The sequence below is a fragment of the Theobroma cacao genome, chromosome 1, assembly GCF_053813885.1.
Source record: "Theobroma cacao isolate CCN51 chromosome 1, ASM5381388v1, whole genome shotgun sequence".
Lineage (NCBI taxonomy): Eukaryota > Viridiplantae > Streptophyta > Magnoliopsida > Malvales > Malvaceae > Theobroma > Theobroma cacao.
In genome coordinates, this window is record NC_142639.1 from 8,316,581 (window position 1) to 8,339,249 (window position 22,669).

The following is a 22,669-nucleotide window of genomic DNA, read 5'->3' on the forward strand; positions in this document are numbered from 1 at the left end:
GTGGAGGGAATTTACAGAAAGGCAAGAGATGGGTAAAGAAAGAAAAAATGTGAAAAATGAAAATTTTTTATATTATATGGGAATAATTTTTGAAATTATAAAAAGACAATTTCGTCCAATCAAAATTTTTTCTTATTTCCACAAACCCAAAATAGCCATTATCAAGGGAGTTTGGTGTTGCCTATTTTGACCCTTATTAGAATAGCCATTATGAAGAATGATCATTGCATGAATCAAATGCAAGATTAAAATGATAATAAAAATAACCATTCTCTCGAACCAAATACACCCTTTAAAGTTTCAAATTTAAATAAATAAAAATCAACCTCGTCACATAGGAAAAAAAACACAATAATTACAAAAACTATCACATAATACACAAGAAAGAAAAATAAGGATTAGGGTTTTAGATTTTTTAGGTTTTTTTCTAAAGGTTGAATTTCAATTTTTGGGTTTTTGGAAAAAAAAAAAGGTGTTTGTGAATAAATCAATTGGTGAAAAGGAAAGGGAGAGAGAAGAAGAAACCGTAGCTGGTTGTGACAAAATTTGGTCAATGATGACTAGATTTATAAGTTTTAAACTTTTGATTTATTTGAGATTTAAAGGAAAAGTTTGGGAATTTGATTAAAAAATTATTGAGTTCTTTCAAAATTACGTTGTATTGGAGTGGAAGGAAGGAAAAAAATAAATGAAAAAGAAAGAAGAAAAAGGAGTGGGTTACTCGACCCTGATCCACCAAACTTAACCCAACCCATAATTGACCAAGCTTAAAACAATTTTAAGTTTATAAGTTTAAGTTAGGCACACTTGAAGAACATTTTCCTAATTCATTTTTCATGTGTTTATTTTTTTTATTTATGTGGATATTTAAATTTGTGAAAATATTTAAAAAATGATAATAAAATAATAAAAAATATAATAGTTAATAAAATTTCCATTCAACAAATTGAATTGGCAAAATAGTCCAATAAGCCTTTCAACTATACCAAGAAAGCCAATTTAGCCCATATCTTTTTACTACATTCAAATAAATCCCTAAATTCTTATTTTATGTCAATAAATCACTTTCACCAACAATTTTTGATGTCACGTCATTTGTCACGTGGCATATTGGCTTACATCTTAGTGACATCAATGCCATGTGGTAGATGGTATGACATAAAAAATTATTGACAAAGAATTGAGTTATTTTCTTTTACCCATTCAAATGTACAAAAATTATTGGTTAGGAATTTGAAATAAAAAATAAAAAAAAACTAGTTGCTTCAAGTTGATTACCATCATTTATTAATTAATTATTATTTTCTTAATTGAAGTCATTATTCTTAATGAAAAAACCTAATCTAACTTTTCCAGTTCGATTGAAGCCATTGTTGCTCATAAACAAATATTCAGTTATTCACTATCTTCAACATTTCCTAAACCTAACGTCTCTTATAGGTTGAGTGTCCTCTTCCTGTCTGTAAATCATATTCCTTTTCTAAAAATTAGTCTTTTAGGTAGTCTTAAAATTTTCAAGAACTGTGATAAATGTAGAGAGAGAATTTATTTTTGACTTTCTTTTCTCAAAATTGTATCTAGGTATTTTGGAATTTCTCTACATTCCCTAAACCTATATACTTTATAGTAACATACTTTATAGTCAGAATGTATTTTCCTTGTCTACAATTAATATTCTTTTCCTAAAAATCGTTTTTTAGATAGTTTTGAATTTTCAAAAACTGTGAAAGATATGGAGAAAAAAAATCTATTATTGACTTATTCTTTTCAAAATCGTATTTAGGTATTCTCGGAGTTCTATATACAAATTTTCAATCGAGTAACAATGGTTTCAATCAAACTGAAAAAGTTGATTTAGGTTTTTTTTGTTAGAAAGGGTTGTTAAAGATAGTAATCAGATAAGAAAAAATTATAATTAGTAATTATATTTTTTTCACAAATTCTGACCAATAATTTTTAAATATTTGGATGAATAAAAAAAAACTTAATTCTTAATTAGTAATTTTGTACGCGTATTGATGTCATCAAAATAACACATTAACATCTTATATGGTAAATAAGATGGCATATAAAATTATTGGCTATTGACTTAATAAAAAAAGATTTATTTAACTCAAAATAAGAATTCATGGATTTTTTTGAACTTAATAAAAGTATAAGAACTAAATTAATTTTTTTGGTATAATTCGAAAGCTTATTTATATATTTAATCAATTGAATAATTAAAAATAATAATTATTTAGAAAAATCTCTTAAAAATGAAGTTTTCTTAAACATCAAAAGAGAACAATTATGAAATCTTATCAAAAAGTGTGACAAGAGGATTTTAAAAATTATTAAAAAAATTTATTTCTAAATAATTAAAAAATAGAAAAGATGGAATGTGTAAAAATTAAAATTGTTAATCATTTGTCAATTGCATCACATATTTATTTTTTTGCATCTTAGGTATTAAATTTTTATTATGTAAGTAAATGAAAATCAATTAATGATGGAATTAAACAAAGTTATAATTAGCAATTTTCTTAAAAAAACCAAGTGAGGAAATGTTTTAAAATAATTTCCAATATATTTTTTTCACAAATAAAATTCTTCTTTCCAATTTCTAGTCCAAAAATGCACTGTATTCTATTGCCCATATACAGGCAGTAATAATAATAATAAAAACAAACCAGAAGTGAAAGACGAACAGTCAGACACTACTACATGAAACCCTAAGCAGAGGTTGGTTTAATTGAACAAAAAAAAAAAATATAGATACCTCAACGCTATCAATCCTTGGAATATCTATCTCTCACCGTCTGCAGCGGAAACTCTTGCAATCCAAGCTAGCAATCTCTGCTCCTATCCATTTCTTACAAAGGTAGTAGTTGTTAGATTGTGTTATCCCACTTCAACTATGCGTTGGTCTAATTTCTTTTATTTTGAATTTTGAATCTATTTCTTGTTCTTTTTGTTATTGTTTCTAATATAATGAATCTTAGAAGCTTCATCGGTTCTTGACATTCTTTCTGATTGGGATCGCATCGCATCTTTCTGCGAATTGGATTGCCATTGCCTAACGTGCGATCCTGTTCGAAAATCGCAGGGAAGTAGCGAATTCGGGTCGGAAAAGGGTAACAAGAAGGGTGGTACAATGTTGGGAGGGTCGGCTTTTGATGCTCTTGCTAATGATGATGATGGAGAGGTGGTTAATGACTCTCTAAAGGAAGAGGGTGAAGTTGAGGAGGAGGAGGAGGAGAATGATGATCATGCGCTCGCTAAAGCTTTGAGAGGGAAAAAGAAGAAGTCCAAGGGGCCAAAGAAGGGTGGAAGTTGGTTTACAGCGGCTGCACTTGATGAGCTAGATGATGACGCGGGTGAGAAAGATGATGAGAAGAAAGATGAGGAAGAAGATACTCCATTTCCTTTCTCGGATAAGAAAAAGAAGTCGTCCAAGTGTTCTAAGAAGAGTGGTGGAATGTTTGGAGTGTCGGCTTTTGATGCAATTGCAAATGAAGATGATAATGGGGAGATGGTTGAGGAGGAGGAGGATGATGATGTGCTTGCCAAAGCTTTTACAGGGAAAAAGAAGAAGTCCAAGGGGGAAAAGAAGGGTGGAATGTTTGGACGATCTGCTTTTGATGCAATTTCTAAGGAAGATGATAATGGGGAGATGGTTGAGGAAGAGAGTAAGGTTGAGGAGGAGGAGGAGGAGGAGGAGGAGGATGATGTGCTTGCCAAAGCTTTTACAGGGAGAAAGAAGAAGTCCAGGGTGGGAAAGAAGGGTGGAAGTTGGTTTGCAGCGGCAGCACTTGATGAGCTTGATGATGAAGTAGGTGAGAAAGAGGATGAGAAGAAAGATGAGGAAGATGATGTTCCTTCATTTCCCTTCTCGGATAAGAAAAAGAAGTCCTTAAGGTCTTCTAAGAAGAGTGGTAATTCCTTTAGTGCAGCATTACTCGATGAGGAAGATGATGGAGAGGCTTCTATATCTGAGCCCCCTGTTGTTGATGATTACGACGATGTTTCGGCGATTGCATTTTCAGGTAAGAAAAAAAAATCATCCAAGAAGAAGAGCAGTAGTGCTTTTGCAATCTTGACTGATGGTACAGAGCCACAAAGTGAAGTTACAGATGTGGTTGAACCTGAACAACCAAGCTTAGGAACTAGTAATGTTGAAACTGATGTTTCTAAAACTAACAAGACTGAAGAGGTTGTAGAAACTTCAAAGAATAAGAAGAAGAAGAAGAAAAATAAGAGCGGAAGGACTGTGCAAGAGGAGGAGGACTTGGATAAAATTCTTGCAGAACTTGGTGAGGGGCCTCCTGTATCAAAACCTGCCACACCTCCTCCCCCAGAGGAGAAAATTCAGGTTCAGCCTGAAACAGTTATCCCTGCTGATGCCCCGGGTGATAAGGAAGGTGAGGAGGAAAGTGTGGAGTCTGCTGCAGCAAAGAAGAAGAAAAAGAAGAAGGAAAAGGGAAAGGAGAAGAAGGCAGCAGCTGCTGCTGCTGCAGCTTCAGCAGATGTTAAGGAAGAAATTCAAGAGGAAACAAAAATTGAGACCTCTGATGCCAAAAAGAAAGATGCTAAGAGTAAAGCTGCTGACAAGAAACTGCCAAAGCATGTTAGGGAGATGCAAGAGGCACTCGCTAGGAGAAAAGAAGCGGAAGAGAGGAAGAAAAGGGAAGAAGAGGAGAGGTTGAGGAAGGAAGAGGAAGAGAGACGTCGACAAGAAGAGCTAGAGCGGCAAGCAGAAGAGGCTAGGCGTAGGAAAAAAGAAAGGGAAAAGGAGAAGCTCTTAAAGAAGAAGCAGGAAGGTAAACTATTAACAGGGAAGCAAAAGGAAGAAGCCCGTCGCCTTGAGGCCATGAGGAACCAGATACTGGGTGGCAAAGGAGTCTCATCTCTGCCTAGTGCAGACAAAGATGGTGCACCTACAAAACGACCTATATATCAAACAAAGAAGTCTAAAACAGCTCATCATCACGCAAATGTTGCTGCTTCTACTAAGCCCGAGGAAAAGGTACAATTGAAGGAAAAGCAGCAAGAAGAGCAGGAGACCAAGGAGGAATTGAATTCCATGGAAGATGAGAAGGTTGATGAGGTGGAATCAAATAACACAGAAGAGAAATCTGTAGTTGCAGATGCTGCTGAAGAGAATGGAATGGAAGAAGAGGATGATGATGATGGTGAATGGGATGAAAAAAGCTGGGATGATGTTAATCTTAATGTTAAGGGTGCCTTTGATGATGAAGAGGCTGATTCCGAGCCTAAGCCTGTGGTGCAGAAAGATACAAAGAGTGCTGCATCAGCTTCACGCAATGCAGGTGGTGGTTAGGACTGTCATTGCTTGTTGGATTCTGTTGCCTCCAGATTTGCTTTAATTTTGTTAACTTTTTATTTTGTTTTTTTATTGTGTTTCACAGCCCCTGCTGCAGTCACCAAGCCGACAGTTGAGGCCAAGAAAGCCACTGCTTCCCGATCAATTAAATCTCAAGATGATGAAAGTAAGAAAGGTCATCCTGAGGTTGAAGCTCAAGACAAAAATATGAAAAAAAATACTGGTGTGAAAAATAAAGCACCCAGATTAGATGCTCCTTCTAAGCAGACTGAAGAAAACCTCCGTTCCCCAATTTGCTGCATTATGGGCCATGTTGACACTGGTAAAACAAAGCTTCTGGATTGCATCCGAGGCACTAATGTTCAGGAAGGTGAGGCTGGTGGTATTACACAACAGATTGGCGCAACATATTTTCCTGCTGAGAACATACGGGAGAGAACTAAGGAACTGAAAGCTGATGCCAAGTTGAAGGTTCCAGGCTTGTTGGTCATTGATACCCCTGGTCATGAATCCTTTACAAATCTTCGGTCAAGGGGATCAAGTTTATGTGATATTGCCATTTTGGTTGTTGACATTATGCATGGATTAGAGCCACAGACGATAGAATCACTTAATCTTTTGAAAATGAGGAACACTGAGTTTATTGTTGCATTGAATAAGGTCAGGCTGGATCTTAGTCTCAACTTTGGCTTAGCGGTTGTATTCCTCTCCTTCTTTGATGGTTTATTTATTTATTTTTCTTATATAAAAAATTGCAGGTTGACAGACTTTATGGCTGGAAAGTTCTACGCAATGCACCAATTTTGAAGTCACTTAAGCAACAATCTAAAGATGTGCAAAATGAATTCAATATGAGACTTACACATGTAAAATCCATATAAAATTTTTTGTTCGTCTAATATGTTTTATCTGATTTTGATGGAAATTTCTTAATTTTGTGTTTTCCTTTTTTGATTTATAAGATTATAACTCAGTTCAAGGAGCAAGGATTGAATACTGAATTGTACTATAAAAATCGGGAAATGGGTGAAACTTTCAGCATTGTACCTACAAGTGCAATCACGTTAGTCATGGATACACTACAAGTTCCAAATCTACTTGGTAATTGTATTTTGGCCATTGGCGTAATGTTTTGCAGTTGTTGATGTTGCAGTGGAGAAGGCATCCCAGATTTGTTATTATTACTGGTCCAATGGGCACAGAAAACAATGGTTGAAAAACTTACATTCAATGATGAAGTGCAGGTGTGTTTTTCTTATTCCTTTCTATTTTAAAATGGTTGACCATTTCACTATTGTGCGATATGTGACGTTTTGTAAATTGAACTTTGTGCTAGTGTACCGTCTTGGAGGTGAAGGTTATTGAAGGCCTTGGGACAACTATCGATGTTGTGTTGGTTAATGGTAATCTTCATGAAGGAGATCAAATCGTTGTTTGTGGCTTGCAGGCAAGCGCTTTAAGCTTCTCCTTTAGCTGAAGATTTAATGAGATTGCTTGATGCTAAATTTCTCAAATACTATTTCCTATGTCAGGGGCCTATTGTTACCACTGTAAGAGCATTATTGACACCCCACCCAATGAAGGAACTCCGAGTGAAGGTATGGTTTTCTGGTTGCGCATTTCTAACGTCTTTTTAAATTCTGTGGTGGAAAAGCAGGCTATATTGGCAGCTAATTAATGTTTAAAGATGTGATGATTACTTCTTATGTTGGAATCATTATGTGTTGCTATTTAATGATGTTAATATAAGTTATACACATGATTTGAAGCTGTTGCAATAAAGAGTTAATGTCTTTTGGTTTCTCTGAATATGCATGTTTTACCACTGAATATTACCATACAACTAGGAGACAAGCTTCATAGGACATTGTAATTTGTTAGTGCATTGACTCATTAATATGCTGAGATAAGTTTTACATTATTTAAATTTTTATCTTTTGTGGATAAATGTTGGAGCAAGTCAGGAATCTTTGGATTTTTCCTGTTAATGTGGCCCAAATTTTTAACAGAATGTTTAGGAGAGATGGGGACATTGGGTTCTCGACAAAGTTGAATAAGGGGTTGAAGAGGGGGGTGGGGTGAGATAAAGCAGAAATCATCTTTTTGAGCAGTTTATCAGTCTATGTTGGAATTGAGGACTTCTGAAGGAGGTTTAAAAGCTCCTCAGGGACCTCAAAGGATGGATAAAGCAGAAAACATCTTTTTGAGCAGTTTATCAGTCTATGTTGGAATTCACGACTTTTAAAGGAGGTTTAAAAGCTCCTCAGGGACCTCAAAGGATAGGTTAGTGTTGTCAAAAGCGCAAGGGGCACTTTAGGTGCTAATACCTTTACATCCCCTAGGTGCATGCCACTAAAAAAGTGTTTGCGTCAGTGAAATATGGCAATTCTAAAGAATAGTTTGTTAATGGATTTTAAAGAGTTTGCTTCATCATGTTGCCTGATATGTTTAAGATCAAGCATTATTATTATAATTAATAGAGTCATCAACACACCATAACTCAATGTTTTCTTTACTCTCATTTTTCGACAGAAAGTTAGTTACGCGTGGAGCATGTTACCCATTTTTTTCTTTAAAATTCTTCGAAAGCAAGTTGGTATTTGTCCATTTTGTCCAGTAAATATAGCAAATTAACGGTAGAGGAACTGAAATGCTTTTTGCCTTGAAAAAATTATGTGCAAAAGCAAAAACTTGATCAATAGTGCCTTGCCCAAGGGTTGTGAGGTGGTTTGGTTGAGTTGTGTTGTCCCTTATTGCCAAGGTGCATTTTGAGAACAATGGGTCAATGTGCATTCATGTTTGTGAAAGTAATATGGGAGTCTCCTTTTAGGGATAAGGGTGTGACTGGAAGCAACGGGGGGGGGGGGGGGGGGGGGGGGGGAAGTAGGATGTATAAGAATGAATTATGGACTGAGACATTGAATAAGGTGTTGTAGGAGGATTTGAGACTAGAGTCTTTAGTTTCTAGAGAGAAAAAAACAGTCTGGGAAAGTTTTGGAGCAAATGAAAGATCAATTGGTGAAATGAGGCAATGGTCTTTGACATCTGATACAGGTGGCATTTGATCGAAACAAATGGTTGTAGCGGTTGAAGGAGTATGGTTATCTTAAGTCTGTATGTTGGTTAGACATTCTTCATAATGGTTGACATAGCGAGTTAGTGTACTAAACCTTTAAGGTTAATAACCAAGTTTCAAATATTGAAACTTAAACTCAAGTTTGAGAGAAGAACTCAGTAATGTTATTCAATGATCCTAAAAGCTAAGCATAAGGGTTCTATTTATAGCATTATAGGTCCAAATCCTAATAAAACTCTACTTCTGGTTGTCTAGTACAACTAGAGTAGTTAACAAGAGATTTAAGTAAAATAAATGTTCTATTTCTAATTAAAACATCACTATCCCAAAGTCCTAATACAAATAAATTAAATAAATGAGAAATTCTATTATATCTATAATTTCTATGTAGACTCCTAACTAACAAGGAAAATATTAAAATTATGAACATGCCCATTTATGACTTTGGGCTTTTCAGTTTTGGCTTTAGACGCTTAGTCTGCTCCAAGAAATTATCTGCTAGACGTTCTATGTCAATGGCAGAGTAGACTTTGCTAATGGCTTCCATCCTAACCTGCTTAGCTGAATTTCTTGCAGTATTCTGATCTTGAATTGGCCTTATCTCTTTATCTCTTACCATATATCAAAGAACTATTTGTATTTGATCATTTTCTTTTTCTAAATGGCTTTAATGGAGAAAATTGGAATGATTTTAATTCCATTGACCTTTAGTGTGCTATCACATAATAGCTTTCATTTTTGAGAACCACCTCTGACCCTCCCCATAAGATGGATGCTATGTATGCTGCATTTTGTTGGCCACTTATCTGTAAACTAGTGCAGCATAATGGCTTTTTTGTTTTTGGATAATTGCAGGGAACATACATGCAGCACAAGGAGATCAAGGCAGCAATGGGTATCAAGATTGCTGCACAGGTGATTGAAACTTAGCAGTTTGCTTGACTAGTATATCTGATAATTGTGTAAATGAATTGACAATTAATCTCCTGTTCTATCATTATGTAGAACCTTGAGCATTCTATTGCCGGCACTGGTCTCTATGTTGTAGGGCCTGATGATGATTTGGAAGATGTCAAAGAGGCAGTCAGGGAAGATATGCAGTCAGTCATGAGTAGGATCGACAAAAGTGGGGAAGGGGTTTATGTACAAGCATCCACCCTTGGCTCTTTGGAAGCATTGCTGGAATTTCTGAAAACTCCAGAAGTAAATATTCCTGTTAGTGGCATAGGCATAGGCCCTGTACACAAAAAAGATGTAATGAAGGCCAGTGTCATGCTTGAGAAGAAAAACGAGTATGCTACCATATTGGCTTTTGATGTCAAGGTGACACCGGAGGCTCGAGAACTAGCAGATGAATTGGGTGTGAGGATTTTCATTGCTGATATTATTTATCACTTATTTGACCAATTCAAAGCATATATTGATGGTCTGAAAGAGGAGAGGAAGAAGGAAGCAGCGGATGAAGCAGTCTTCCCTTGTGTTCTGAAGATTTTACCTAACTGCATTTTCAACAAAAAGGATCCAATCGTCTTGGGGGTTGATATCCTTGAGGGCATTGCAAGGGTACAACTTTTATCTGTTCATTCAGTTTATACATTCCAAAATCAGTATGCACAATTCAAGTTTGGCATCTAATGCCAATCTTGACATGAAGTTTAGAAAGTTTTTGGATAAGTGCCTAAACAATCTTTATACTCTTGAACCCACATTCATGCTAGAGTGTTTACAAAAGCAAGAAGTAGTCAATTGTTAGATATGCTTGCGCACTTCTAGCATATAACTAACAGATCTGATGTTGCAACTGAGAACATGGTTTGGCCCTAGGCAAATGTTTTTGTAGGGATAACCAAAAAATTGACCAATTTAGGATGTAGATCTGATGTCTACTTGGCATAGCATGAAAATCTGATCCCAGATCCTACTTGTAATATGTTTTCTAATGGGCCTGGAAGCCACGACTCATAAGCCATTCTTAGTCGTTAAGTATATTTGCATGGTTTGCCTAGGTATATCCTACAAAATTGTGAATACGAGTATGAACTTACTGTTCTAAACAAGCAGAATTTCAAGAATGATTTGTGATGTGAGCTTTTGGTTGTTACATTAATATTATTATTAATTTTTAATCTATTGTGTTTATGCTTTGTGGTTTTTTGATACCATCCTTCTTGTGCAGGTTGGCACTCCCATTTGTATTCCTCAAAGGGAATTCATTGATATTGGCCGGATAGCTTCAATTGAAAATAACCATAAACCTGTTGATGTTGCCAAGAAAGGCCAGAAAGTGGCCATTAAGGTATTATATTTGCCTTTTAATATTTTATTTACCTTTCAATAGAATCACAGTTGTTAAATTGAGATATGTATCGTGTATCGAAATTTTATTTTTTAGTATTGAGTATTGTATTGTAAAGATACAGTAAAAAATTTTAAAATTAATTATAAATAACATTTATATATGTAAAAGAAAGAAAAAAATTGAAAATTATTATATTTTTAAACAGAAATGAATTTTATAGGGCCTAAATGGAAGGGATAATTTTTTTTTAATTTTAATGTTCAACATATTCTTTTATAATATAGATTTTTAAATAAAATATATATTTTATCATATTAATTTATTAATTAAAAATTACAAAACATTCATCATGTTAAAATTCAAAGGATTTTTTTTAGTATTTTTTTGTTTAAAATCTAAAAATTGAAACTCATAAAATATAATTTTTCATGTTTCAACTCAAAAAAATAATAAAAAATTAAAAATTTTAATAATTAATTAAATATAAGCTTATAAAATGTTGTATTGACTGTATCGTAAGATACATATTGCGTATCGTATAATGTGCTTCGATACTTGATCAAATACGATATAGTTATAGATACGTATTGTTTTCTACTAGTATTGTATCGTACGATATGTATCGCGTATCATACGATAATGATAACTATGAATAGAATTGATTTCCTAATCTTCAATTAATGAGTGGATATGAGAACATGAAGATGCAACAGATTTTATGCCCTTGGGTATAAACAATGGATACTGTCTGTGGTTTTACCTCTCTTATTATAAAAGATATGATGCAATAAAATCCTAATAACATTGTAATATTTATTCAAGATTTCTTTTTTCTAAAACTTTCTCAGTTATTTCATCCTGGTTTGGAGGAAAATCTCCTTCTTGAGTTTGAATTGAGCTGGCCTCAACCAGTTGGAGACCAACTAGTTTCCATTCTTCCTTTAGCTTTTAAATAATTGACACATCAAGATTAGGTTTAATTCATACAATATATAAATCTTTCACAGTCAACAAGCTTGTGTGTCTTTTTCCTTCTTGATTGAAATTTGAGAATCATTTTATAGCACACACCAGTACAAACATGTCTTTGATGTTGGACTACTTCAAAAAGTTGAACTGCTTTCCTGTGGTTGCACACCAATACGATGGACATCATAAATTGTGGTGAATCCTTCTCCATGGAATTTTTAGTTGTTCTTCTTTTATAGTATCGTCTGGCATGTTATGGATCCATGATGCTTCTAGGGTTTAGCTTTTTACAACTCTATAGATATCTAAGTTATTGAGAAATCAATAATAGTTTCTCTTAATCAATTTAACCTTTGTTGTCGGCTTTGGTGCAAAAACATGAACTTTTTTTCAATTAACTTTTACACCAGCTGATGTTGGGAGGGTTATGAAACAGCATCATATTTTAGTTTGTCATTAAACTAATTTTCTTAGAGGGAATTTACAGAGTAACACTTTTTGGCACACAATCAAGCTAACCCTTAGATTTCCAAAGAACTTGAAAAGCCAAGGGCTAATTATTACTGATAATAGAGTTTAATTTAATAATCTCGTAACATCTATTTCTATGGATATGAGACACAAGAACCTATCAACATTGTAACACTTAGATATTTCTAATCCTAGCAGTAAATGTGGTCATTAGTAAAAATAATTACAATGTTAGAATATTTGTTTCTTGTTTTCTCCCCTGCAAGGTGATCATCAATAGTTTGAAACGACTCTTGTGTGCTGATGCAACTGATTCACAAAATGATGTAAAATGTTAACAACAAATGTTAGCTAATGTAGTTTCAATGAAGCATATGTCATAGCCTAGAAGGCCTTTCAAGCTCATAATCGTGGTTAATACATTCCAAAGTCAGTCATTTGTCCCAGAATTTTTATTCTTTCAAAAGTTACCTCATGCAGCTCATGGCTGCTTGCTTTAAAGCAATACTCCAGTACTCTACTTCTCAGATAATTCCAAATATCTTTGGGAATTTGAGAAAAAAAAATCTCATTGTTAGTCATGTGCAGGATAGTTATGAATTTTTTTAAACCCTCAAAGTAATTTTCTTATTCAAATGACATTTTTTCATCAATCCTCTGAGCCCCCCCCAAATTCAAGACTTGTAGGGTACATGAGGATAGGATAAAAGAAGATCAGACAATTTTGGTTTTTCTCGTCCTGAGACTTATAGACAGTTATGCCAAGATGACAACTGCCTCAGCTTGGTCTTATTGAGTTCTTTTTGTTTGTTTTGTTGCAGATAGTTGGATCCAATCCTGAGGAGCAGCAGAAAATGTATGGGAGGCATTTTGAGCTTGATGATGAGCTTGTTAGTCACATTTCTAGGAGGTCAATTGATGTTCTCAAAGCTAATTATAGGGTGAGTTACATATTGGGCTACTTATTATCAGTGTTCTTTTTGCCCACCCTAATTATTAGTTTTTATGGTTGGATTTATTGGCTTTAGATTTTCTAATTAACTTTTCAAATTCTTTAGGATGATCTGAACCTTGAGGAGTGGAGGTTGGTTCAAAGACTGAAGATCCTTTTCAAAATACCATGAGCATGATTGAATAGATTCAAGCTGTTGCTTTTCCAAACAGTGATTCCAAGGGGCCGTCAGTTGTAAATATCCAAGGTTTGGCTTGAGAGAAAGGATCTATGCTGAAAATACTACAGTGAAACAATTTTGATGTCAATTTTACGAATGGGGGGGAAATCCCAGTTAAAGTTTTGAATGAGGAAAGCCGATATAAAGTGCAGTGCAGGGAATGGTCATTGTAAGTTTTCGATCCCCAATCCTTATGTACCTGCAGTGGTGTAGGGGTGCTACATCTTGCAGCACTCATATAGTTCAAAGCAGATTGTAAAAAAATCTACAAACATCCCAAACTTACCTGGTGCTTTTCCTTGATAAAAATTTTTGACTGATATGTATGAGACAAGTAATAAAGGAAACATTCATTTGTTTTTGTTGGTTTTTCAGTTACAACACATAGAATTGATTGCATGAGAAATTACCCAGCTCTTCAAAGAATCTTACAGTGTATGACATCATTTTCCAATATTCTGGCATTTGTGCATTTCTGCCAAGACTAGGCAAGGTTTATAAAGTATGATGTCCTCCCTTAAACCTCAGCAGTTCAGTGCCCTGTTATTAAGACACAGGCTTGGTGATTGCTTCCCCATGCGACTTTTAGAAGAGAGGGGTCTATGAATGAAGGGTCTTTATTTGATCAAATTAAAGCCGTTTTCCCACCAAACCTGCGGGCTAAAAAATCTTATATATATATATATATAATAATAATAATAATAATATTTTTTATATTAATTTTATTTTATTTTAAGTTAAATAAGTTATTATTGTGAACGACTAAATATATTATAGATATTGATACGAAATATTGATATGATCATATAATAATATTTACTTATTATATAATATAAAAAATTTTATTTAATTTAAAATAAAAATACATGAATTGATTATATTAATAAAAGATAAAAATTTTAATTTAATTTTATTAACTAATTAAGAAATTTTTTTAAGATGATACTATTTTTTTTTATCATTAAAAAAATAATGATTTATCATTAAACATATTAGTATATTACAATTTAACTTAAATATAATATAAACCTCCAAAATAGTATAATATGACATAATCATATATAAAAATATAATCATACAATTTAACTTAAATAAGTTATCTTGCTTTCACTATATATAAAAAAAGTTATTAAAAAATAAAATATCAAGTAAAAATATTGTGTTAAGTATAATAAAACAATAAATAATCATTCGAAATAAGGTAAAAAAAAAAAAATGAACCCAATAAACCCTTAATGATCCCAACGCAACATGAATTTTCAATCATTCCGAGCCCGAATTCGACCGACTCAGCTGCCACTTGTAGACTCACAACGCACATCCCAACCTTCCCCTCTCGTTTCCGTCCCTGGTGGTTCCCAGACATGGTGTAAAGGAAGTGGAAAAGAATACGTAACAGGATAAAAGATGGAAGAAGAGACAGTGGAAATGAAGAAGTTGGGATGTTACGGGGGGAAGGTGACAGTGTTGGAATGGGAGACAGAATCAGGTGCTGCGGAGGAGACGATGCTGCTTTGGGGAATCCAACAGCCCACTCTCTCCAAACAAAACGCCTTCGTTTCCCAGTCTTCTCTCCAACTCCGCCTTGACGCTTGCGGCCACTCTCTCTCCATTCTCCAGTCTCCTTCTTCCTTGGTAGTTTCTACCCTTTTCTATTCTTCTTCTTCTTGATAAATATAACCTATTTTATTCAAACTTTAGAAATTGGGATAAAGAAAATTGAAAAAAGATAGTTCCAATGGTTCGAGTGAGGTTGCAGCCGAATTCAGCAGCTAAAGCTCAATGCTGCTTGTCGGAAATTTGTATAACCCCTAGCTTTTGCATCAAGGATTTTAAGAAATAAAATGTTATATTGGTATGTCACATACTCAAAACTGTTAAACTACTCTTGCCATTATCAATAAAAGGGTACCTTACCTTAACTTGAGCTCATACATTGGAATGATTCAACTCAGCTAAGCTTGTATACGCTCTCATGTGTCAAAGTTGGACTACCGTGACACTTTCCGTTTGTGTGTAAATGATAAATTTGGTATGGGTTCAAGGAGACTCCTTATTAGGCGTTTAATGTGCTTGAAATGTAGCATATAATACAATATTTATGAATCCATGTTTGTTAGAAATGCATTAAGTGAAAGGTCGATCTGGGATTTTCTAGCTTGGTGGCTTGTCTTACAAGTTTTTCTTAAATAATTTCTCCTTCTCTGCATGTCTACTTTAGGGAATGCTGCAGTGGTCTGATTTATAGATGTCATAAAACAATCTGTCACTTTGCTTTCCCCTTTCCGAAGTTGTTAAAAAAGAAACTGGAAGACATTTGGACATTTTAATTGTTTTTTTTTCCAAAAAATTGTGTCAAATCATTCTTACTATCATCAGTTTTTTCTTGAATTCTTTTAATTACTATTTCTACAGGGCAAACCTGGAGTAACTGGAGCAGTGATGTGGGATAGTGGAGTTGTGTTAGGGAAGTTTCTGGAGCATGCTGTGGACTTGGGGATGCTTGTTCTTCAAGGCAGGAAGGTCATCGAATTGGGCTCTGGCTGTGGATTGGTTGGGTAGTTTTAATAACTTCCTCAACCTAACTTGTGTTTATTTTATTTCGTATATGTTAGTCTGTTAGTGAACTCTTTCAAAGATGCTGTGGCTGGAGAACATTGAAACTACTGAATATGTGAAACTCATTCATAAGAGTCATATCTCCATGCTGTTTCGCTTGACAGAATTTTAGCTGTCATGACATATCTCTAATGCTGTTTGGCTCATAGCAACAGAAATTTAGTCCCCTTGAATTTGTGTTCAGATTCTTCACATGGATGTCGTAATTTTAGTTTCTATTTAAAATTAATTATAAAGCTATTGCTGAATATAATTGCTTTTCTTACTTGAAGTATTTTATTCTTGTTTTGTGTTGCCAGTTGCATTGCAGCTCTTCTAGGTGCTCAAGTTGTCCTCACTGATCTGCCTGATAGACTGAGGCTGTTAAAAAAGAATGTTGAAACCAACTTAAGACATGGAGTGCGGGGTTCTGCTGCTGTAAAGGAGCTTACTTGGGGAGATGACCCTGACCATGATTTGATTGAACCGCCACCTGATTATGGTAATAAGATTCCCTTATTTCTTCCTAATTGCAAGCATTTATGCTGTTAGACAACTGTTTAATTTGATAACAAAAAAGGTGGATGCTGAGGTTCTTTTCCATGATTATGGAGTAAAAGAATGGATTTGCTGGCGGCAGTGGAGTATTCCAGACATACTTTGTGTGGCCAAGTTCTAGTATAGGATTTATTATCATCCCCACTTTCATCATGTGAGCAAATGCCGTCAAGCCTGTAAACTTGGACTTGTTTCAACCCCAACTATTGCTGATGATATTGATCTTATAAACTGTAGGTACAAACTTCTCAAAAAAAATTTATAGATACGAAGCAAGCAATGAAATTATATGAAACTAAAACTCCCCTTATGGCACAAATATTGTGTTCTTTTCTATGTATGTTTGTCTTAAGTTGTGAAAATCCAATGTTATGGGCCTCACTTCTAATTCATTGTAATATCAAATATGGCCCCAGCACTTCAGGTCAATCCTACTGTGTGATAAGATTGGTATGTACACTTATGAAGAACACCACTTGATAGACTCATTGCCCCACATGTGAGGCAATACATTTGTTTTTTGCCCAAATAATTTGTTTGAATGGCTATGTGGAGCACATGAATTAAACACTTTACTTGGGTGGCTGTTTGAATTTTTATTGATTTGGTTGTTAACTTTTTTTAATTTAACCTAATATTTAAGAAGGTATGTGTAATATTAGTGCTTGGTTGTTTTAGGAGTTATTTAGCAACAAATAAAAGATTATTACTAACCAAACTTGGCATGCACTAGCCGAATGGCTTTAGATTTGTTATAACACAAAGTGATTGACACTTAGCTGAATTTTTTTTGTTTTCTTAACTGAATTCAAATTCAAGCATGACAAAATTTGATTCTCTTGACTGAATTCTATGTAGACTTATATAAGCATTGAAATTTGATCTATGTGACAGCTTGCGACCTTTTTGTTTTTTATCATCACATGAGATGCTTGTTACCCTCTTTCTTTATTATTTGTGTAACTTAGACAAAATCATGGCTATTGGATTTGTCATTTGGCCAAAATTCTTAACCTAATTTTATTTAGATAATATCATGGCTAATTAAAATGAGGATAAAGTAAAACATCTTTCCAAATTCCTTTGTCAGTTGAAATGAAGTTTGGGGGCATTGTTGATACTTCATTTTAATATTTTACTTGAATAATTTGTAAAAGATAAATTTGATGATAAGGGGGTCTCATTGTAAGATAGTGGAAGACAAAATATTTCTAATGTGGCAAAGTGATCTCATGCAAGTACATTCCAAGGGACAAGTGGCAAGCTTTAATTAGTTTTAGGATTGAAGTAGTTATTTTGAATTTGAATTGGCTTTATAAGCCAAAAGTTTGTACGCTTGTAACGGTCATGGACCAAAATGAATGGAAACTCTGTATCTTTTTAATGTTACTTTACAGTATCTTTTTTGCTTTTTTCTTAGGAGTAGTGGTAACTTAATATTTTAGGAGAAGTTTTAATCTAGTTTGAATAACAACACCCCTACCTAGTACACAGTATTAGGGGGTGGAACCTTGGGAAGAGACACTTTTTCTTCCTCCGGTTGTCTGATCTCTGACGCATCATCTTGTGTTGATTTTTCATCATCACTAGTAGCCTTCTTGGGAAATCTCCTGTAGAATTTTTCTCTGTGGACCTCCAAAGGCTGTATTACTTAGCTGATTAAGCTCATACTGAATTTTTTGTTTGATAACAGAAGGGATTGTGGTGAAGTCATCAAGATGTGCTTTGTTTGGCAGAGTTCCATATGTTACTTGTTCTCACTTGCTTTTGCATGCCAGCCAAGGTTGATAGGCCCAAAAGTTGGAATGGTTTGGCCAATTATTATAAAGGGTCAAGTGGAACTTAATTGATACTACCTTTAAGAACCAAAGATATCTGTCACTTTGGATCATAAACAAATAAATAGAGAATTTCATTGCCAACTGACAATGGCTGAGACGTTGAAATTTTAATTTATGTTAGAGTCACAGTGCTAAATTCCTTTCATAAACATTTGGATACCCTATATGTTTTGTCAAATTTAATCTTTTCTTTATTGATAAGTTTCATATGCTGGCTTTTTAGTGCTAGGGTCAGATGTGATCTATAGTGAAGGAGCAGTTGTGGAATTATTGGACACCCTTCTGCATCTATGTGGGACACAAACAACAGTATTTTTGTCCGGAGAACTTCGAAATGGTGAGGATCTCTCTCTCACATACACACACACAGATGCTCACATACAATTCTCAATCTGATTGGGTGTTCTTGATACTTCGAGTCCAGATACTGTCCTTGAATGCTTTTTAGAAGCTGCAGTGAAAGACTTTGCGGTTGGGCGTGTTGATCAGTCACAGTGGCATCCAGAATATTGTAGTCGCAGGGTTGTGATGTATATCCTAGTGAAGAAATGAGGTTAGATAAAAAGTTTACTTCCTACTGTTAGCGGATAATAGTTGGATATCCATTCAGCGAAGAGAATATATTTGCATAGCCTGATACCATCTTTCAGATGTAGATAAGAATGAACGTATTCTCATGTGCTTAATGCTGCTTGGCTATAGCTGTTAGATAGTTGAAAATTTTTCTTTGGATTAGGCCCTATGGCATCTTTTGTATTTTCCTTTTATTTAAAGTTGCTTATGTAATCCTTTTTAATTGATTATTATACATTTAGATAAACGGCCATTTATTTCTCAATCATTCTACTCTGTATTTTTTGATTCCTGAAGAAAGTTTCTAAGCTATACGACGATTGGCGAATTTGTCATGATGTTTTGATGTTTTCTGACAGCTTATTTTAAAATGTTTAATAAAACATTTGTCCGCCACATTAGCATTTCTAAGGGACTATAGTCTCGTATAAGAGAAAATGTTTACTAAAATAGTTATGCCACATCAACTTGTATCACCTTTCACTCGTTTAATAACACTGTATCGTTACCTTTCACGTCATTGATTTGATACATCACTAGCTGAAATTTTCCACAATAATTTCTTCATATGCTCAAGAAAACAACTCGCATACTCAACACTTTAAATTCCTACTAGCTAGTTGGGTTGGGGTCTTTCCAGAATTCCATTGTGTTTGTTGAAAAACAATACCCTAAAAGGCTAGAGCTCTTGGGGTCATGTTCATAAGAAAAGCTCACAAAAGTAAATGTAAGTGTGGAACAAGTTACTACTCTGTGGGTTTCATTGTTTCATGGTCACTGCTTATTATAGATGAAGAAATTCAAGGGGCCATCCAGTGGAAAATGGACAAGTTTGAAATGTGTAGACTAGACCCTTATGAAAAATTGTAGACCCCTTACAATATATGCAGTACAAATGAAAATTTGAGGGAAAAACACAGGGGGCCTAGCTAATCCATGAGGCTGAGTGTTTCCCCAACACTTTATTCTGATCCTTACGAAGCAAAAAAGGAACTCACAAACACACAAGAATGAGTTTAACAGAGAAAAAGTCTTTGTTTAGCTCTAAAAAGGGGTATTCAAAAAGTACCAAAACTTTGTCTTCACTATGAATCAAATTCTTGTATAATGTGGATGCATCGATTACCAATTGTAAGCAGCTTTTAAATAATGCTACCCTAACTGGAATCGATGAAAGTTACAGGTGATGAGTTGCGGATACCAAGAGACAGGTCTGGCCAAAAAGATAATAAAGATGAAAAAAGATGAGAATTAGTTACAGGAAGGAGCCGGCTTTCTTCTTCAAGATACGAGGCTAGCCGTGAATGTACAGTTGCGTGATCTGTGCTGTGCTTGCTTCATATTCCAAGAAACGTCAGACCCCATATATTTACGATGGCTTTTACCCAAGGAAAAGGAAAAGGAAAAGGAGAAGGGAGGTGCCATTGGTGAGGGAGGGGAGGGCATTCCCAAGGATGGTAAGTGATTGTTCAACGACTTGAAAAGCAGCATATTTTTATACTCTCTCCGCCCGTCTCATCTGTTGTGTGCAGGTGTTGGTGGATGATTGTATAACATGTACGTAGGATATCCCCAGATACTTGCTGCCTTGTTGTCTTCTCGTTAAGTGTTTTTTCATTCACGAATTCTCAAGGCATCTTTCGATTTTGGACAAACAGAGATGACAACACGTCCTGGCCTCGCCTCGTTTTTCGCTTCCACAAATATTATTACAGAGGCCCTTCCTAAACCTAACAAATCAAAATCTAAGTATGGCTAGCCAGCTAGCTTCCTTCGTTTAATTTCGTGTTCAATGTTGGATTTGTTGAGTAGTTTATAATCCACACAAGAAATATCTATATAAAATAACTTTTTAAAATATTTAATAACCTTTTTAAACTAATCCATATGTATTTAAAGCCACAAAAAACCTCTTATTATTAATAACTTTTTAAGAATAGTTAAGGGGTACTACTTATAACTATATTTTCGTTTTCAATATAGTGGTTGGCCGTTGATATGATCAAGTCTAATATATTAGAACACAAACTATTACTTAAGCATATTAACTTCAAAAAACAAATTAAATACATTTAAACTTTCTTCAGTATCTTCAAGAACGCAAGTCAGCAGAGAAGAAATGCATTACTATTTACCTTATCATTTGCTTTAAATGTCAAAAAGATTAGGGAAACAAAAAAGGGAGAAAATATGGACATTTAAAGGTAAAAATATGGAAGCAATTGGTGTTTGTGAATCTAATTTTAAGTTATTCCATGCAAAAGCAACAAAGTTTACAGACGGGAGAAACTTGAGAAAAAAATTGCATATATTTAGTCACATAAATGATATATATAATTACATACAAAGTATAAAATATTTTTTGGAAAATACCAAAAGATCAATATAAGTGTAGAAGAGTTTATACGTGAGATCCATTATATATAAGATAAGATAAGTTAAGATAAGATATTATTTTTTTATCTCCGTGAACCATCCTTCTCTTCCCTTCAAAGGTTTTAATTAAATTACGTGATATAGGTTTAGTTTCTATAGTTACAAGCCTCTAAAAACTGAGTAAAGGTCAAAAACAATAACATGGTAATTAAATGTATATAGAAAATGGTTCCATTTGCAAGTTTCAATTTACAAAACCTTATTGGGTGAACTGTGCATTATTGCTTTTGAGGCAATTGGTCGCATGGGAAATTCAACTTGTTGCTAATTAAGGTGATAGGGAAAGTCAAACAAAGGTTGGATTTGAAAGGGGTTGAGGATAGTCTTAAGTAATCATTCACCATGAATGCATTTCTTTGCCAACTTGAACCAAGAGATATTACTGGAAAATGTTAAAAGTCTAATCGATAGCCTCTGTGATAGAAACATTGAATAAGAAACATCCCAGACTTTCACGTTAATGCTCCAAAGTTTGGCTCCAATTGCTACATAACTTCAAATAACATATGGAACAAGCTATATATAGGGAGACGATCGATCATGCTTAACAAGTAAATACATACTTAACGTCTTAAACATGCTTAACACAAAAAAAAAAAAGAAGAAAAGAAAAGTAAATACATAACTTCCATAAAAAAAATAGTGAACATATTAGACATTGACCTGAAATGAAATTAAAAAGAAGGAAGAAAAAGAACATGTAATTATCTTAGCAATAAAACATATCACGGGGGAGGTGAGGGAGAAGCAGAATGTTGAAATATGATATATGGACAATTTAATATATAGCGCCTAAGAAGAAGCCAGCTAGCCTCAGCAAGAATATGAAACGAGATGGTAATTTTTGAAAAGGCTGGTTCGGAGAATGAAACCCTGGGCTCAGAATCATGCATTTTATGATTATTCATAGTTCCATCATGAAAACTAACAAGACCATTCACCTAGACGACCTCAAGCCAGACAGCATGCATTTTTTGTTCTCAATCCATCTAAAGTAATCTAGCAACAGCAAGGAAGGAGCATTAACGTATAGAGTGCGTGTATATGTTTTGAGAGGAATGAAGCCTGGTCCGAAGCCTTGACTCTTGAGAGTTTCAAACGTTTATATTTGCCAAAGCCTCGAGCCAGCCAACATTCCCCTCAAAAGCTAGCAATGCATCCATGATCCATCCATCCAACTCTCTTTACCTTTGCTTCCTTTCAGTTTCACTCTATAAATCCCTAACCCACATGCACCCCCTATTTATATGCATTCACTCCCAGCTCGCTATTGTGCTTCCATGTGCCCTTTTTTTTTTTTTTTTTCTTTTTTTAATGATAAATTTATCAACTTTCAAAAAGAAAAAAACA

The 22,669-nt window shown here is 34.4% G+C and overlaps 2 protein-coding genes across 3 annotated transcripts; both read left to right on the top strand.

Moving 5' to 3' along the window:
• The first annotated feature begins 2,657 nt into the window (after nucleotides 1-2,657).
• On the top strand, nucleotides 2,658-13,674 carry LOC18611976 (uncharacterized). 2 transcript variants are annotated; one of them, XM_088805866.1, is made up of 13 exons: nucleotides 2,658-2,863; nucleotides 2,985-5,312; nucleotides 5,412-5,986; nucleotides 6,085-6,192; nucleotides 6,289-6,389; nucleotides 6,480-6,570; nucleotides 6,663-6,773; nucleotides 6,859-6,924; nucleotides 9,258-9,317; nucleotides 9,408-9,965; nucleotides 10,579-10,698; nucleotides 12,963-13,082; nucleotides 13,200-13,674. In XM_088805866.1, the coding sequence occupies exons 2-13, from the start codon at nucleotides 3,137-3,139 to the stop codon at nucleotides 13,263-13,265; spliced, it is 4,152 nt and encodes a 1,383-aa protein (XP_088661992.1). In that variant the 5' UTR covers nucleotides 2,658-2,863; nucleotides 2,985-3,136; the 3' UTR covers nucleotides 13,266-13,674. The 2 variants fall into 2 exon arrangements, with proteins under 2 accessions (XP_088661992.1, XP_017982287.2); XM_018126798.2 differs by having other exon boundaries at nucleotides 3,089-5,312.
• A 909-nt stretch (nucleotides 13,675-14,583) lies between these two features.
• Nucleotides 14,584-19,035, top strand: LOC18611977 (S-adenosyl-L-methionine-dependent methyltransferases superfamily protein). Its single transcript, XM_018114397.2, has 5 exons — nucleotides 14,584-14,948; nucleotides 15,729-15,871; nucleotides 16,232-16,413; nucleotides 18,534-18,647; nucleotides 18,735-19,035. The coding sequence occupies exons 1-5, from the start codon at nucleotides 14,721-14,723 to the stop codon at nucleotides 18,860-18,862; spliced, it is 795 nt and encodes a 264-aa protein (XP_017969886.2). The 5' UTR covers nucleotides 14,584-14,720; the 3' UTR covers nucleotides 18,863-19,035.
• Nucleotides 19,036-22,669: the final 3,634 nt, after the last annotated feature.